This window comes from Mustela erminea, chromosome 17 (assembly GCF_009829155.1).
Source record: "Mustela erminea isolate mMusErm1 chromosome 17, mMusErm1.Pri, whole genome shotgun sequence".
Taxonomy (NCBI): Eukaryota; Metazoa; Chordata; class Mammalia; order Carnivora; family Mustelidae; genus Mustela; species Mustela erminea.
Genome location: NC_045630.1, coordinates 57,058,657 through 57,078,089, shown reverse-complemented (window position 1 = coordinate 57,078,089; position 19,433 = coordinate 57,058,657). Strand labels below are relative to the sequence as shown.

Sequence of the window (19,433 nt, the reverse complement as noted above, 5' to 3'; positions counted from 1 at the left end):
TATTCTACTGATCCTACAAGGACTGGATGAAAACTGCTTATTTTCTTGCTTAGGAAACTTTTCTAGGCCTGTTCCTGTCCCCAACATGTAGCAACCTACCTTACCCCCTCAATACAGCTTCATTTACTTCCTCCCTTCCTCTATCTGCTGCCTTGGCACTCTCCAGATTTGGCTTTGATTCCTGCTTTTCCCATTTGAGTCACAGCATCGACAGTTTACAAATAATTATAAAATACTGAAATTAGCATTGATATGTATAAATACTTATACTGAGAATAGACTGCTCTGTGGGGTTAAGATGGCTGTATTTGAGCAGAGATGTGCTTGGTGTGTAAGGTGAGGGAAGGCATTCCAGAAAACAGCAAGATGTGCAAAGGAACGGAAACTTTAAATAACTTCGATATTAAAGAGCTATAAATAATCCCATATAATATCAGAGAAAAGATATACACTGAATTCTATTGAATACACTACTGAAGAAGACTGAGAAGAAATGATCAAAGATAGAAGGCTGACTGTAGTGTCACCAAGGCCAAAGGAAGTTCCAATACCACAGTGTACAAATCTCCCAGAGTTCTTGTCGACTTATAAACAGGAGATTCCTGGTGTCTTTATCAAGAAGTACTCTGAGTAGAGCAGTGAAAGTGGACACCCAGTTCCACAGTGATTTGAAAACTCCCTATTGCGATGCCTCTAACATGCAATTTCTACACATGCTGTGCTGGCTTATTATACGTACTACTGAAGTCTGAATGACCTAAGAAAAATAGTAAAGCATGTTTTTGTAACCACCACCCACCTCAAACCTTCCCTTATATACCACTGTTCCCCTCTCAGAAACCTAGTATTTTCTTTTGCTCAATTCTTCGATAGTGATTTCATTTGAAAAATGATTTCATGGTTTGGGTTTAAAAAATGCCTTTCAAGACAATTAGTTGCTAAAAGAAAAATACTTAGCATCACAGAAACGGGAAAACTGAATTGAAAATTTTCTTTTGTTAAAGAAAATGTACTAACAGAATGGAGCATTTGTCAAACTTTATTCCCAGTGTTATCTGGGGCTCTGCAAGACACTGATTTCCCAAGAGTCTTTGAAGAAAAATTTCTTAAGCAAACAGGGGGAAGCCATTTTAAGTTTTTATCAAAGTATAGGATTGACTGCCTCATGGGGAAATGCTATGCTGCCTTAATATGGTTGGCTATAATCTCATGACCAGATCTCAAAGACCACCTCATTTTTAGACTACTGTGCTCTCACAGTCTTGCTTGGTAAAACTGTGGCTTCTTGTATGGAAATTATTAATTAGTACCTATTAGGTACAGATTATACCTGCTACTTTGTGATAACTGAGCTGAGTCTTTAGTATTTCTGCACTTTTCTGTGTTATCCTTCAATAAAAATTTTATCTTTTTTAGGTTATCTTTTGCTTCCTTATTTTGCTTTGACCTCCTTGGTGGTAGGGAGCCCAGAAAAATCCACTATGATTCACAACCCTGTTATCTTTTATCTCAAACTCAAACTCAAAAGCCCCTCTGGTGGTAACACAATTTGGACACAAACTTAATTAGAGGGAAAGTAATTTAATCGAAGGGAGTTGGCCAATACAATGTCTTGATCAAAAAACTGATCTGGTCTAAAATGAATAATAGGCTAGTCTCTGGCTTTTGGAGTGTACCACTGGGTTATTTCGCAAGTTTTTATGTGAGCTTTTCATTTCATTCCTCATTTCAAAAATATGAGGAAATAATACCTTCCTTGTACTTTAATCCATTAATTCACTTTCAGTCCATCACATTATTACCATGCTAATGAAAATAAAGAACAGGCAGAGCGACTTAAATTTCTCTACAGTAAGAGGTAATCGGATCAAATAACTATTTATCTATTTGCTTTGCTGTCAAATTGTTCATGCCCAAATAACTGCCTGCCAAATGAATCCCAACTCTCCTTTATATTCTCTGGTATGCTCATCCTCAACTACCCTGTTCCTTTTCTCAATACTTCTGATCCCTTGTCTATGATCCTTTCAACCTTGCCCCATGGAACCCTTCTCCCATCTAAACAATTTCTCTTTGCCCCCAAACTTTTCAATAAATATATTTCTTCATTATGACTGAATCTTCCTTCACCTCTAGAACAGGTCTACTGGACAAAGCATTTTAGTACTCCCCTGTATCACAGTGACTAGGAGAGATTTGCGTTTTCTTAGTTCCCCAATGTCATTTTCAAACCACTACTCATCAACTTTCTTGCAATCTGAATATGCACTCTCCTTGTGATTATCATTAACAGACTTGTTGGTCATTTGCCCATATTATCATTTGCCCATATTATCATTAACAGGCTTGTTGGTCATTTGCTCATATTCATGATAGCCTTTGGCATTTAGTTCAGTATTCTACTATGTACTCTGGGATTTCATGTATAGGGGGTGATCCATCCCAATAGTAAGCCTCACAGTTCTTTGACTCCTTCAACCTCACTGACCTTTATATTACATTACTAGTTAGAGCAAGAGAGATATGGCAAAAACATTTACATTCTTATAGATATTTATCTCAAATCATATGATCACAAAAAGATGTATAATCATGTTGAATAGGATGTCTATGGTTTCAGAATTTCAGTTGATGCCTCAAAGACAGAAATACTTATTTTTAAAAAATTAACTTATTTTAGAGGTGGGGAAGCAGTAGGGGAGGGGCAGAGGCAGAGAGAAAGAGAAAGATCCTCTAAAGCAGACTTCCTGTTGAGCAAAAAGCCCAACTGGGAGCTTGATCCCATGATCCTGAGATCATGACCCGAGCCAAAATCAGGAATCCAACCTTCAACCAACTGAGCCACTCAGGCACCCCAAGATGAAAATGCTTAACAGATGATATAAATACCCACACTTATTCCTCTGGTTCATGGTTCTTTCCTCTAGAAGACAAAATAATCGCCCAACAGCTCTCCAGAGTGCCCATGAAGGCTTGCTTGACTTCCTGTGAGAAGGCCCTGCATGTTAGACCTATGCCTCCACCTCCTGATGCTTAAAGGAACTGATAAGCTAATACACACACACACACACACACACACACACACACACACACACACAAAACATCAAAAACTAATAATGCTGAATTATTGTCTAGTAACTGTCATCGAATAAACAGAAATTTAAAGATATATATATCTAGGACCTTTCTTAGCCCACTTTAAACCATACCTTAAAGAAACCAAAGCATGGTTTTCAAGATAGCCAGATCATAGTTTGGAATTTCATCTTCTTCACTCTAGTTATGTAACTTGGCTTAATTTGGGACATTACAGAATGAAAAGAAAATGTTAGTGTTCTCTTTGCCTTTTCTTTGAATATAAGATTTGCCCTTTTAAAAGTCACACAGAATATATTTTACCAAACACAGGTATCAGTTACTAAAAATTATTACATCTGTCAAAATAATTGTCTTATCTATAATTTTTATTTAATTCAGAGGAGAAATAGTGAATAATTAGGACTGAAATAAAAGCTGCCTTTGTTTTGAATATGAAAGTATTATAAATCAGAATTAGGACATGTATTAGAAATATCATGACTCTGATATTAGAAAATGGGGATATTAAAGTGACAATGTTGTTCTCTTTTATGACTTTACCTATGTTAGGAGGAAGTAGATATAATCATAACACCAATAGTAAATGTTATATGAAGACATGGAGGAAAAAAGCAACAACCATGCCTTGCAAGGTCAGGGAAGGCCCAACCACAATTTTAGCATTCAGATAACTGTCGACAGAGAAGCTGATTTGGGTATGGATATATAAATAACCAAACCAGGTAAAATAAACCGAATCATTTTTTTTTAAGATTTTATTTATTTATTTGACAGAGAGAGATCACAATAGGCAGAGAGGCAGGCAGAGAGAGGAAGGGAAGCAGGCTCCCTGCTGAGCAGAGAGCCCAATGTGGGGCTCGATCCCAGGACCCTGAGATCATGACCTGAGCCAAAGGCAGAGGCTTTAACCCACTGAGCCACCCAGGCACCCGAAACTGAATCATTTTAATGGTACAAATTTAAGACTAATTCAGATGACCATAAATCAACTTATGCATATACAGCATAAGCATAGACAACAAATATGAGTGCAAGATTATATTAATGACTCATAATTTATTTCAAAGATATATTAATATTGAAATCATATGCATATATACAGGTACTAACTTAAAAGGAGATAGAAAATAAAGCTGAATAAATTTAAGAGAAAAAATTTTAACATTCAACTCTTTAAAGGGACTAAAACTAAAACTATAAATGAATGTTTTACATTATATAAGCACCTTGAAAATATTACTTTTCTCTAAACTAAGAGTGATCGTATCCTTTCAGCAAGACTCTCCTTTCAATATAACAACAGCTATTGAGACCTGAAACTTATTTATTTTAGGCCCAAGAGATATTAACAGATAAAGATTTAAAGACAAATTATTTCTCTTTTCTCCCTTCTTCACACCTTCCTTCCACTTACTCATCTTTTATTTTACTGTCGGCTGTGACATGGTATAGATAACATAACTCCTTTTTGAGTGAAATACTTCCAACTGTCAAAAGATATGTCAATAGAAACACCAATTGGTAAGACTAACAGAAAACCTGCCACTTTATACTAAAATATTTAAAGTCATGTTTCTCATACCAAAATGAAACTAATTTTTTTTTTTAAAGTAGGCTCAATGCCCAACATGGAGACCAATGTGGGGCCCAAACTCACAACCCCAAAATCAAGACCTGACTCAGAGATCGAGACCTAAGCTGAGATTAAGAGTCAGTTGCATAACAGAATAAGCCACCCCAGGTACCCTGAAACCAATTTTTAGTATAATTTTTAAATAAACAATTGTACTTCCTCTTTGTTTATGTTTCTTTTGTGACTGTAATACATATATGAAATATTGTGTACACTTTCTATGTCTTTTAAAGTATTTACCTGCCTTGTATTACATAAAATCTCAAGGTCATAGGTGATTTACCATGTTGGACTATACCTTAATTAACACTCAAAAGTTAAGGATACTCATGCTCTTAATAGTGACCTTAATAAACGACATTAGTCAATGCTTGAGTATCTTGATCATTAGTTAAGAGTTCATTTTAAGGGGCGCCTGGGTGGCTCAGTGGGTTAAAGCCTCTGCCTTTGGCTCTGGTCATGATCCTAGGGTTCTGGAATCGAGCCCTGCATCAGGCTCTCTGCTAAGCGGGAAGCCTGCTTCCTTCCCCTCTCTCTCTCTCTGCCTACTTGTGATCTCTCTCTCTCTCTCTCTCTCTCTGTCAAATAAATAAATAAATAAAATATTTTTTTTTTAAAAAGAGTTCATTTTAAAAAAATATTTGAACGTGTAAACTCTCTGGCTGTGTCCCCAGTTTTACAGAGGAATAATGTTTTTGATTGTAGGGTACAAGGGTTAGGAATGGAGATACGCAGAAGATTAAAGGAAGAAGAAGTAGAAATAAAGAAAGAAGATGGATTCATCCAAAGCCTGAGATTTTAAATTCTGGCCTCCAGCTATTTGGTGGAAATATTCCTAACATTTACCAATCCAAAAGAGTGAATTTAAATATTAAGAACGTGGGGTGAGAAGAACTTGTCTATATAAAGTTATTCTTCTAGACTTATTGAAGAGCTAAGATAAACCATGAGCTGACAAATTCTACGTCTTCATTATTTATCCATTATAACAGCACCTAACTTCTAACTGGTCTCATTCTAAAATATTTCTAAAGTATCTTAAAAATAGAAAACTAGTCATAATAATAGTGGGAATAAATCTTCAAATCTATAAACAATTATAGCCCTAATTATTTCATCAGATCTAGTTAGAGCAATGGTATAATTTCCTTGAGTTTCTAAGTTTTAGATTTCATTGCATTATAATTAGGGATAGCAAAAGGAACAACCAAAAACTTAGTCTTCACTAATCAATGAAGAAGCTGAAAAAATTGATTATAATTAACATACCAATAACAAATTTTATAAAAGGTAATAGAAATAAGCATATACCAGTTAACTGCTAATTACTTTGTGTAAAATATCTGCATAAATACAGTTTAAAATATGGTACACTAGAGTATAAAGGTAAGTAAAGAAACATTTATATGGTAGAGAATGGGAACTACTTTGTTACAAATTTTTTCTAATTCTTTTCTGACTTTTGAATTTTCTATTAAAGCTGTATTTGAAATTTTATATAAGCCTGTATCTGTATATGTATATACACATATGTATATATAACACATATACATATATAGATGTGTATATATATATATATATAGGTAATTATTTAATACCTTTAATGCCTAGAAAGAACTCTCCCTACCATACCTAATACATTAAAAATTCACCTCATTGCTGGATGGAAATAAACAGACCCTGATTTTGATGCCCAAAAATAAAACACAATAAATAGAGGACTAAAAAAATCAAGTGCCTCAATTTTATGGATAGGACTAAAATAATAATGCTCATTTAAATGTCTGAATGTTAGATTTGGTATCTGATACACAGAATATTATCATACAAAATTAAATTAAATTAAAATAATTTTAATAGTTAAAACTTCTTTGAGCAAGTTTAACACAATACAAAAATACAGTCCAACTAGATAGAGGTGAAGTAACAGTGAAATTGATTCACCTTAATCTCTGGTGTCTTCATTTTCACAGGATCTCTCCATAACACAAGGAGGGACCCTGGCAATGTGGTCACATGGTTATGTTATTCAGTTAAATTTGTGAAAGTAAGACATCAGTTAATTCTTCTGTCTCTTATGCTCTGACTTATCCTCTATCACACTTCGTTGGGTGGAACCAGAGCAGCTATGGGCATGCTAGAGACGAAACCAGGAAAAAAGCTAAGATGGGTGTGTATTTAATTCAGGTTTGGTTGGATATACTTATGAGAGTTTTTTTTTTTTTTTTTCTGTTACTTCCAAGTATAGTTAAAGTTTTCTAGCAATACCAGTGTAGGAATAACTTTCAGGACTATTCCTGAACGCAGTGGGCAGACTCACCAGGCATCACAAATAAAGGTGCAGGACCACAGGCTGCACTGTACTATCAACATCCTGAACTGTCTGGCCCGGGAGTACGTGCTAGTGAAGAGAACTGCTAGTGGAAGAGTAGTGGGGCTTTCTCAAATGGAGAATTTGATTCTCTCCATTTCCCATACAAAACAGAAGATCCTTCCTTTCAAAAAAAAAAAATAATAATACTTAATAATGCACCATATGCAAATAGGAATGCATCATTTAACTTTCTTACAGTAATGAAAAATTTAGATCAGTGTTCCTACAAAAAGGAGTGAATAACTTTCTCTTTTCACTCCAGAAAATTATTGTCAAATTATTGTCAAAGAAAGAGGCAATCAAAGAGCATGAGGACCAAAATACGGTGAGCAAATATGATAGATCTATCGAGCAGTTAATGAACCTACTGTTATATTTAGAGGGGTGGTGTTCTCAGATGTTAAAATCTGAAATGTGTTTGAAATGATTTTTTACTCATTATGAAAAGTATTCATCTTCCTGTATTTGTAACTTTATATAGTTTCTTCTTGAAGATAGATCCCTAAATTGTATAAGCCTCAGGCCCCAAAACACATGAATCTGTCACATGTACAAGGAGAGGTTTCAGTGTGTTTTGTTTATGGACACATTTTAAAATAACTTTTAAAATGCAGCATGCTGGGACGCCTGGGTGGCTCAGTTGGTTAAGCAGCTGCCTTCGGCTCAGGTCATGATCCCAGGGTCCTGGCATCGAGTCCCACATCGGGCTCCTTGCTTGGCAGGGAGCCTGCTTCTCCCTCTGTCTCTGCCTGCCTCTTTGTCTGCCTGTGCTCGCTCTCTCTCCCTCTGTCTCTGGCAAATAAATAAATAAAATATTTTTTAAAAAAAATAAATAAATAAAAAATAAAATGCAGCATGCTGAAAAAGAAAATATATGTAAGAAATGTAGCTGAGAAAACTTTTCTACCTGAGTGGTCTCTCTAAATTTTATTATATTTTTATATAATAAATTATATATAATAATTTATATTATATAAAATAAATTTTATATAATAAATTATATATAATTTTATTATATTTTTGCCTCCATTTCTTAGATGCATGATGGCTAAATGATGGCAAGGAGAAGAGCAGGGAAGGGACTTATTTGGGGACACAAGACTTTTTTTTTTAACCTTTTCACTTTAACTCTTCAAAGAGCAATGACAATAGACAATAATTTTATCTCTTTCATGTATTACAGGATAATAAAAACTATAATGTTAAAGAGGGAGGAAATAAAATGTACAAGTTAATAGCTAATTCATTCGCCACACTAGTTCAGTCCTTGGCCTTTTCTGAACAGAGACTGCCAATAGTAACAGATGATGTGATGGTTTTGTGATGTGGACAGTTCACTTGGGACCAAGAGCAAATGACCAAACTTGAGGACCTGCCTCATAAACTATGGATCCAAAGATCATAGGTCAGATCTTTATGCACTACATAGTCTTCTGGAAAGAATATATCTGCCAAGTGTCCAGAGGAAAAATGAGTACCAAACAAGAGCATTTCAATCACCAGAAGGATAACTGCTACTTTATATAATATTGTGGGGATAAATGTATTAAAAGTGCTTTGAGCTATTCATAGAAAGGCACCATAGAAATCTATATTATGTTTTCGCTTGCTTCATTCACTCTCTTACATGCAAGGCCTAGTTTTTCTATTTGCCCATGAATTTATTCAGATCAATGCTCCTGTTAAGTACCAAAACATTTCAGAGAGGGTAAAGTGAAAACTCAGTGAATTGAGTTAACTCAAGGAGCAGTACACACTCAGAATGCTAGTGTTTTCAAGGATAAAGAGATATCCATAAACCTAGGACAAAGTCCCTTCCAAATATCAAGTTTATTTAGGTGAATCACATGTAGACCATATATGCAGAACACTCACTAGGGGCTTTCACTGTGGCTGCACCATACTGAGGATGCCCCAACACCACAGAGTTTAAATAAACTAGTTAGACAGCCTTGGGCTGGTTGCTTCATCTTTCAGACCTGCTTTCTTTAACCTGTTAACAAAAAGAGCTAGAAAGGTAAACTCTAAAGATTCCATGCTGCTCTAATATATTCCAATCAGGGGTCCTGTCCTCTGTCAGGGTGAGTTCCTATTTTTATATTTTTCTCCATAGAAACATACAAACTACTGGGAAGTTGGCAAAAACAAATATAAGATCCTTCAAGTAAGACTTATGAATCTACTCCCACTCCTTACTTCCGTAATTCTCAGTTTTATTGCCAGACCTCTTCAACCTAAAAAAATGTGCCATAACCAGGGAGTGGGTAATGTAAAAATTAAGAATTCATTGTTGGGAATGCTGTGTGATGTAGGAAAGAAATAAGAGGAATCTAGAGTGATATTTTTAACTAGGAACACTAAATAGCGATGCTAAGCAAAATGGCAAAATTGTCACGTTTCTCTTACATGGCCTCCTAATTATCTTTCAGTACCTTACAAGACCTACTTTTCTCCCCAGACATTCCACATAGTCAATATATCCCTTACCATCTCTGGCTCCCTTTGTTACCAACCTTGTGCCCATTTTGGTCTTCATACTATAGGCATTGCCTCAGGACTCTGGACAAACTTTCCTCCTTCCTTTTATGATAGCCTACTCACAGTTATTAATTTTCACCGAGCTATACTAATAAGAACACCTTAATAGCTGTCTCCTTTCTAAAAGTATTTTAATTTAGTATGGGAAAAAGAAATATATCTTTAACGATAAAGTAATGGCAAAATCAAAGTGTTAGTGGGACGTATGTGAGATGCTGATTCTCTTTTGGGGGTGGGGGGTGGGGTAAAGGGAAGTTTCTGAGTTTCCAGAATATGACAAGCCACAAGAAGTCACCTATCATATATTTATATGATTTATATGATTTATATCATATAAAGAGAACCTTGTGGTGAATGTTTCCAGGGTATAAAAATCAGACTGGATCAGGATGCCAACCCTGAGGATGAACAAAAGACAAGACTAAGTATAAACGGGCAGAGTAGAGTCAGTCTGGAGAGTGTCAAATGCACATGCTGAAAACCTTGGATTTTATCCTGTGGACAACAGGGAATCATTGGAGGTTTATAAACTGCAGAGAGACATTACATAAAAAGCACTATTTTAGCAAAATTTACCCAATGGTGATAAATATACTGGGAAAAAGAACAAAAGACTAAACAAGAGAAATCATTTTAGAGATTATTACTATTGCTCAGACTTCAGGAAATGGACATAATGGAATTTATTTAGAAGATGGTAGGAGGAATAAACTGAAAGAAGACTGTGATTCTACACAGAAAATGAAAAAGAGGGAAAGATTTTAACAATCTGGATGACTAGGAATAGTCTAGATCATTGATCAAAATAAAGACTGATTTGGACAAATAAAGAAAAAAGCACTTAAAGAAGAAAAAAAAAGCCAAAAAGCAAAAGCAATGAACCATGTGAACGTCCTAAATCAGGTTGCATCAAGCCATGAAGATCAAAAATATAATATACTCAACATAGTGGATACGATTAACAGCCATAAATATCAAGGCATACACCCTTTTGCATGTATATTATGGAAATACAGAGATGGGGAAGGGAGCAGAGAAAAAAAAAGAGAAAGTGGGGTGTCCAGCCTAGAAATGAAAGAGGAACATAGTATTTTTAAGCCAAAGAAGTGGTTTTTATATAAGGATCAAGAGGTATAAAAGTGTGTTCCAGAGAGTTACTATAGGGGTACATTTTGTTATCATACTTGATCTCCCAACTATTGCTGTGGTATGCCATTGATTAAGGAAAATGCCTTCTGAGAAGGATCTCCAAAGATGCTTTCCAACTACACCATATACACGGAGATACATCACACACACAACACACACACACACACACACACACACACACACACACACACATGCTTGCCCATGTGCAGGTACACACTGAAAGACTGCCATTCTTCTCTTACTTCATTACCTCAAATTAAAAGTGTGCAATCACATATTAAGCACAGAATCTCCCCATTCATGATTTTGAGGAGAAAGAGTTGAAAGCAATAAAGGGCTTGGAAGACTTACTGTATTACTTAATTTACACATTTTTTCACCTTATAGATTTGTCTTATAGACATGCTATCCATATCAATATGGTATCCATATCAACAGAGTATCAATTATTTTCATTAAGTTTTTTCTTTTTTTAAGATTTTATGTATTTATTTGACACAGAGAGACACAGTGAGAGAGGGAACACAAGCAGGGGGAGCAGGAGAGGGAGAAGCAAGCTTCCTGCCGAGCAGGGAGCCCAATGCAGGCAGATGCTTAAAGGCTGAGCCACCCAGGCACCCCATGTTATATTAAGTTTTTTAAATTAAGCTACTTTCCTTTCACATACACATGTGATCTGATACAATTTTGAAAAATAAAGTTGCTGAAACCATGTGTTTCTCTCAAAAAATAAGGAAAGACAATGTTTTATTAATATTAATTGGAGCATGGGGTCTTTTTAAAGAATCTTAAATAACCAAAAACCATTAATTCAGTGTCCATATAAAAACAACCCATTAGGGACGCCTGGGTGGCTCAGTTGGTTAAGCGGCTGCCTTCGGCTCAGGTCATGATCCCAGCGTCCTGGGATCGAGTCCCACATCGGGTTCCTTGCTTGGCGGGGAGCCTGCTTCTCCCTCTGCCTCTGCCTGCCACTCTGTCTGCCTGTGCTTGCTCTCGCTTCTCTCTCTATGACAAATAAATAAATAAAATTAAAAAAAAAACAAAAAAAAACAACAAAAAAAAACATGACCCATTAAAGAAAAAAAATGAAAACATATAAGTGATGATGTGAAAATCATTTCCACAAAATGTTACAAATTTTAATGAAATTTATAAATTTTCCTTTTAGTTTTAAAGTAAATGTGTACAAACTATTAAAAGTCATTGTTATAAAATAAAATATAGTTATACTTACTCATGAATATATTTCATATCTGTCCTTTTTAATAGCACATTGAAATAAAAAAGTTATATTTTTCACTGATCAGGAAACAACGTATATAATTCTACATAATAACCTATAGCTCTAAACACTATGATATAGTACTTGAATCTTGGATTTGTATCTGTAACTCTGCTGTTCTCCAGGAGGACCTGTAAAAATGCTGGCAACATTTTAGAGTATCTTCTAATAAGCCAACAATAGGCCTTTTTCATGTAGCTACCAGTAGGTGGAGCAGACAACATAATTTATTACTCAAGAACAAGGACAGGAATGAAAGTCAGTTTATTTGGAATAAAACAAATCTGCAAATGAGATTTTCTTCAAAGGAAATGTGTCCTATATGTGTTAGATTTAGTTTGACTGGTTACTGAATCAAAATAAATAACTTTATTAAATCAATCTTCGCAGAAAGATAAATTAAATTTACAAATGGAAGCAATGTTTGCATTTTACTTATTCAAATCAACTAAAATTAGCTTTCTTTTCATAAAACTTTTACAGGGACAAAGATTTTTTTGATGTGTTCATTTAATAAGGGCGCTAAACTCAATCCTGTTTTACAGGTGATGGGGTGCATAACAAATAGTATTTTCTGGGAAATATAATTGACTAATCCTATTATGTCTGTAGCAACAAATTAACCTTATTACTACTAGTAAATGGTGATTGATTATTTATGCAAATAAGTTACCATGTTCAGCTTTCTGATTGAAATAAACATATACAAAAGGTGCTTTAATATGACTTGAACTTTTTAATTAATAAAACCCTGAGGGGTCTATTAATTCACTCATTGCAATATTAGTTATTTACTTGTGTAATTCCTATTAGTGTTAACATATTTGCTTGCATAAAGATGAGATACTTAATATCAGTAAAAATCGGGAAAATATTTTAGAATTATTTTAAGATATACACCAGATTTGTTACTAACACTGACTTTGAAACTAGGTTATCAGTATGAGTATGTCAGTCTATCAGCATAAGAGTCCTAAAATTATTAAAAATTAAATAACAACATAACTTCATTTATTACCTATATATGAATTCACAAACACAATTTTGACTTAGAAAATTCCTTATCTTTTCTAAAGCATTCTTCGTCTGAATTAACGTTTTATTTCTACTCACCTAAGTGAAGCTATATTAGACTTATGAAAATTCAATATGAAAATTAATATTCTACAAACTATCATTATGTATCATTATAAATCACTCCTAAATTATTAAAATCACCAAAAAAATAGTTCTAAAAAGGCTATTAGTATTAATCCCTTTAAATACATCAGCAGAACTTTTCCTATCCTGATGTACTTATAAAAATTATTTATACTTGAATATTTATTCAGTAAACTTTCCAATAACTGTATAAATTGAGAGTTAAAAGTGACTTAAGCCTTTAATAACAAATACTCAATTCATATCTGACTTTTATTTTATACTTAAATGTGTATTTGATATAATTTGAAATCAAAACTCTTAAAACAAGCCATGAATTTAATCTGTAAATATCTTAGTAATGTTTTAAAACCTGCAGCTTAATTTTTCAACCACAGTCAAGTCATGCTGAGAAAATCAGTACTGATACTCAAATTGAAACATGTGTCTTTCATTCTCTGAGTCTTTTTTAGGTTAGGAAAAGTAAAGATTTTTGTGAAAATAAAACAATAAATGGAATCACAAAATCATAAATATAGGTGGTTGTTAATTTCAATAAGACCACCTATATAAACTGCAATTGAAAGGTGTCAAATTTCTTTCTGGTAAAAGCATTTGTCTGGCATAGACTGAAATCAGAGTGAATACGCCTTGTGGTTAAGGATCACATAGTATACATTTGTATGTCCCACACCTGGTTCAGCATGAGACAGATTGTCGGTACTCAAAATATGTTATCTGGAATAATTGAAGACTTTTAAAGTTAAGATTTATATTCAATCTATTTATTAATATTAGTGTTGGATATCTTTGTTTAGGTTAAGGTGAATATTGCATACTTTCGTTTAGGTAAAGATGGTTTATAATTGTGACTTATCAGTTTAAAATTCAACCTTTTTATATCATAATAAGAACTAAGGAATAAAACATTTGAAATTTCTGGTACTGCCCCATTGGTAAAACTAATTCCCTGACCAAAGTCAACAGATGAGACTAAGATGATACCACTGTTCTATTTCAGTACCAAAAAAAAAAAAAAAGTTTGCTTTGGGAATAAAAGTGTCTACATAGGCTCAAAGGGTTGTATTTTATCTCCAGTTATTTGTGATCGAATATAAAGATCACTGTGACAAAATAAATAGACCAACTTGTCAGAACCAAATGAAAATCTCTGATATGTAATATTCCTCTCCAAGGAAGGGGATTTAAGAACATCATTTCCCCTCTTGCCCTCAGGTCTGTGAGGCCAGTTGTAAAATGGGCGAGGAGAATATTGGGCAAAGACCACTATCAATATTTCTAACTAATCTTCATTAATAATTAAAGCAAAGAAATGAGAAAATGAACGCTTCCAACAACTAAGACAAACAGAAGAAAATGTATAGAATCTTCGTTTATCTCTTAATTATTCTTTAAAAATATTTTATTTATTTATTTCACAGAGAGAGAGAGAGAGAGACTGAGCACAAGCAGGCAGAAGGAGAAGCAGGCTTTCCACCAAGCAGGGAGCCCGACATAGGGTTCAATCCCAGGTCCCTGGAATGATAACCTGAGCCGAAAGTAGACACTTAACTGACTTAGCCACCCAGGTGTCCCTTGATAGATTAAATTCTAATAATAGGACTGTTATCATTTACTGGAACACGAAGGGCCCGATAGTATTTTAAATATATTATATTCAATTCTCATAATGTTCTTTCAAATTGTAGAGTGAAACAGACAATTCCAGGTGATCATCTGATATCTTACCCTAAGTGGGAAATCCTGGATGCCAACTTAGCTCTGATTTCAATGCCCATACTGTTTCTACTGTCATAGTGCCTCAAAAACAATCATTCTATTGGATGCCAAGGATTTCTAGAAACAAGAGATCAGTTTAAGTTTATATACATGGACATTACCAGTAGTCTTCAAGGTATAAACAAGAAGGAAAATAGGCTAGGGAATTGACAGCTTGTATTTGTTAACACAAACACAGCTAAAACACAGTGGTAGTATTAAAAACTCATTAAGATCCAGGAGTCAAGTTACATGGTCAAGTTTGTGAAATAATTTGTTAAACCAGGTGTTTAAATTTAAACTAAAATAAAATCAAAATAAAGAAATTGTGCATATAAAGTATCTATCATACTCTGTGGCACATGTTAAGTACTGCATGGATATTTGCTATCCCATTATTTAAAAAAATTTTTTTTAAAGATTTTACTGATTTATTTGAAAGAGAGCACGAGCAGGGTGAGGGGCAGGGGGAAAGTAGACTCTCTGCTGAGACGGCCCAATGTAGGGCTCAATCCCAGGAGTCCAGGAATATGACCTGAGCAGAAGGTGGATACCTAACCGACTAAGCCACCCGGTGCCCCCTGCTATTCTAGTATTTTTATTAGTAAAAACTTAGTCTTTATGGACATTCTAAAATTTTCCTCTATGAACCCGATATCTAAATACACTGGATAAAAGAAAATTAATAAATGTTTCTGTTAAATCTGATTCTCACCACTTAAAAAATCATTTCTGCCATTACAGTACCCATCATATAAGTATAAACAGTGCAATAAGACCTCAGAATAAGAAGATTCAAAGTATAAAAGGGATTCAGAGTTATCAAAATAAATAACTCTACCCAATAATTACTATCAAGTTTAAAGAATTAAAGGATATATTATGCCTCCCTTAGTTTCATCAAAATGAAAATTACAAATAACTAAAGTTAAAAAAAAGAACTCCTTATGTCATTCTACATCTAGGAAAGTGTAGCCCACCAATTATACAGATAAATTTTTTACAGTTATGAATTTATAACTGAAACTTAAAAATACCACAATTTTTTATTTATTTAATTTTTTTGTTGTTCTTTAAAGATTTTATTTATTTGATAGAGAGAGACACAGCAAGAGAGGGAACATAAGCAGGGTGAGTGGGAGAGGGAGAAGCAGGCTTCCCGCTGAGCAGGGAGCCCACCGGGGCTCCATCCCAGGACCTTGGGACCATGACCTGAGCCGAAGGCAGATTTAACACTGAGCCACCCAGGTGCCCACAATTTCTTAAGTTGTCTTTATTGCCTAAGTATTTAGAATCTAAAGACCTCCATTTGAGTAGCAGACCTATTACTAGTTTTGTGTCTATAAATCATACCATATGTGTCTATAAATCAAACCATAATTTCCTCTTTCAGTTTTCTTATCTGTTAAATGGAAATAACTCAGCTATACAAATACTAAGTAAACACTAAAATAGTTATTATTATTGAAATTACTATTAATTAGCCTACCAAATAGAGCTAGAAGTGCAATTCTCTGTCCTAAATGTACATGGCCAGTCCAGTACTTAATGTTTTTGAATTTGGATGCCTGGAAGCAGGACACTTAATCTCAGGTAACACCCTCCACGACCCTCCACCACAGAACCAGATTTGACTTGCCCAAGTCTGAGACATCTGAATGTGTGACTCCAGCTGGAACTCTAAGACTTAACTTGAAAGTCTATGAGAAAGAATAAAAACCCACAAATTGCTAGTTTCCTGCCTGAACCTCAATTAACAAAACATACTTCAATCCCTAAATTCATGTTGCTTTTTTTTTTTTTAAGATTTTATTTATTTATTTGACAGAGATCACAAGTAGGCAGAGAGGCAGGCAGAGACAGAGAGGCGGGGAAGCAGTCTCCCCGCTAAGCAGACAGCCCCACGTGGGGCCCGATCCCAGGACCCTGGGATCATGACCTGAGCTGAAGGCAGAGGCTTTAACCCACTGAGCCACCCAGGCGCCCATTCATGTTGCTTTTTAACCATATTTCTTTGTGAGCAGAATATTCTACAGGCCAATGTATCTTTTTCTCAGCAACTAGCAACTACGGTACAATCTGAGGCACTAAAATTTTACCATTTATAAGAAAATCATTCTAAGTATTCCCAATTCCACATCTGTTATCACAGTAAGAAGATGCAATTGCTGAAGCAGGTTTGTTCGAAGCTTTACTTGAAAATGTGCAACTAAATTTAGAAAGGGTGCAGGAATGGCTCTAATCTCAACATCAGCTCAAGTAAAAGAGAAAACCTGAAAGCGACCTCAGTTTAATAACTTCTTAGTTCTTGATCAATTCGCGAAACAACAATAAGCCACTCAGAATGGGTTTCAAAAGCGAGGTTATGCCCTTCGTGTTGTGTTATCACAGTGGCAGATCACACTGCTGACTTGGACCTTTCTGCCGGCGTCCCAGCCGCTGCCTCTATGAAGCTGCTGTCGCAGACGACTCCTGGTGCCCGCGCGCACCTACACAGAAGCACGGAATTGAACTCGCAGGAGAGTCTTTGTGATATCTTTTCAACAAGTCATGTCCCATTCAGCCTGCTACTTCATCTCTGTCAGGCTAGGGGCCCAAGTGGTTTACGGGAGCTGTCAGGGACAGGTAGACCGACCTGCTTTGTGCTGAGGAGGTAATGCATCTTTCGGGCTTGGGAATCTCTTTGCTTCTCTTCCCTTTCGAGGTCGGCCTTCTTCTCTTCTCTTTCTTTCATCTCTGCAAACTCCTCCAGTGCCTCCCTGCATCCAAACAACCTGCAGTTATTTATGAGACTAAAAACCTGCTAACATTTTCCTTCTGCCACTGATGATAATCAAGTAAGTTTTTGAGGCTACCGTCACCCACATCCATCAAAATCAGTGGGGTAATCGATCTTACCTGCACATTCCCCTGAATCTTTGCAATCTTTAAAAAGCATTTAAGTGATTTTTCAGTGGTTAAATTTTTTTAAATCAAATATCTACATACTATAACTAATTCAACAGCTGAGGAAATGTATCAGGTCCCAAGGAAGTGAACAACTACATTGCCATTTTCTTTGGTTGAAGATTAGCTATTTTGGACATACCTAAATATCCCAAGAAAATGTCTGAGCTACTGATTTCCTTTAAATTTTGATTTCATGTTTACAAATCTCTAATCATTTATTTTGTATACTAATGGGTAATTTTGAAAATGTGATGGGTTTTATATATATACTTAATTTAGTTTACTCCAGTTAATAGTTCAAATAATATCAACATGTATTATCCTGCACTTGAAAGGTGATTTTGTTCAGTTATAGAGATAATTAAAATAAAAGCTAAACTAGGTGAACAAGTTCATGGCTTTCTAGGTATGATAAATTCTATTAAAATAATGAAAATTTCATCATTTGAGAGTGTATATCTAAGAAATTTAAACAAAAACCAACTTGTAAAATATACTCTGCAAAAAAACGCCTGTAAACCGAATAAGATATTATCAAATATGGAAAAAAAAATCTTTTATTTTCACAGAACAAATTTAACTATTCATGTTAAAATAATGTTTTGAAATTATACATTATTCTTTTTAAAAAATAGATAATGCAACTTAGTGTCCAGTTCTTTAAGTAAAATTTTAACTTTTATTAAATCACCAAGCATTTACCCTAAAGATATCGAGGGAAAGATTCCAAAAATAAAAAAAAAAAAAAAGATTCTCATTTCTACTTCAATGTCTAGAAATATTTTTGTTGCAATTTTCTGTTAAAGGCTACTAATACAATACTTCATACAAGGTTACTTATGAAACACACTGACGTTTAAAAATCACCATGCTATGCTATTGCAGCAGAGCAATTTTTTTCAACATAAGATTAAATTGCAAAATAAATGAATTACTTGGAGTGGCATGGCCCTCATTTTGCCACCCTTCTCTTGAAAATTGCTTATTAATATGAAAAAAGGAGTCAGAAAATAGCCTGTTTTACTTTATGCATAGTATTTTGGGGGCTTCTGCGCCCACAGAGCTGGGCTAGCTGCACATTTAGATTGTGTTGGCAAGCTGGTACAATGACCTTTCTGACCTGCATCTCAAGGCTATTATTAATCGCTAAGTAACCTGGTAAAGCCAAACAAATTTGTTTCCATTGAAAGGATCTCTATCTGTGTCTGAGAATTTGTTCTGTACCAAACAAACCTCATTAACTGTGTCCATTTTTGACAAAGAACCAGGAGTTAGAAGGATTGGTGACCTTTCTTTGTCCTTAAGGTACAAATTTCAAGGCAGGTACATATGAATAAATGAGAATTTTTACCAGGAAAAATAACAATCACATGTTACATAAAAAACTGAATACATTATTAATTTTCATCTTTACTTTTAATATTATGTAAAAAAATGTTTCTTCTATAATTCCTCTCATAAGTCTTAAAGATAATTTAAAATAACCA

General features: G+C 34.6%; 1 protein-coding gene across 4 annotated transcripts in view; it reads right to left on the bottom strand.

Annotated features, from left to right (window-relative positions):
* SPATA17 (spermatogenesis associated 17) overlaps positions 1 to 19,433 on the bottom strand; it is a 182,541-nt gene that overhangs the window by 95,236 nt on the left and 67,872 nt on the right. For all 4 annotated transcript variants that reach the window (XM_032317202.1, XM_032317204.1, XM_032317203.1 and 1 more), the window contains exon 6: positions 17,633 to 17,756. In XM_032317202.1, coding sequence (XP_032173093.1) covers positions 17,633 to 17,756 — 124 coding nt within the window. The remainder of the gene's footprint in view (positions 1 to 17,632; positions 17,757 to 19,433) is intronic.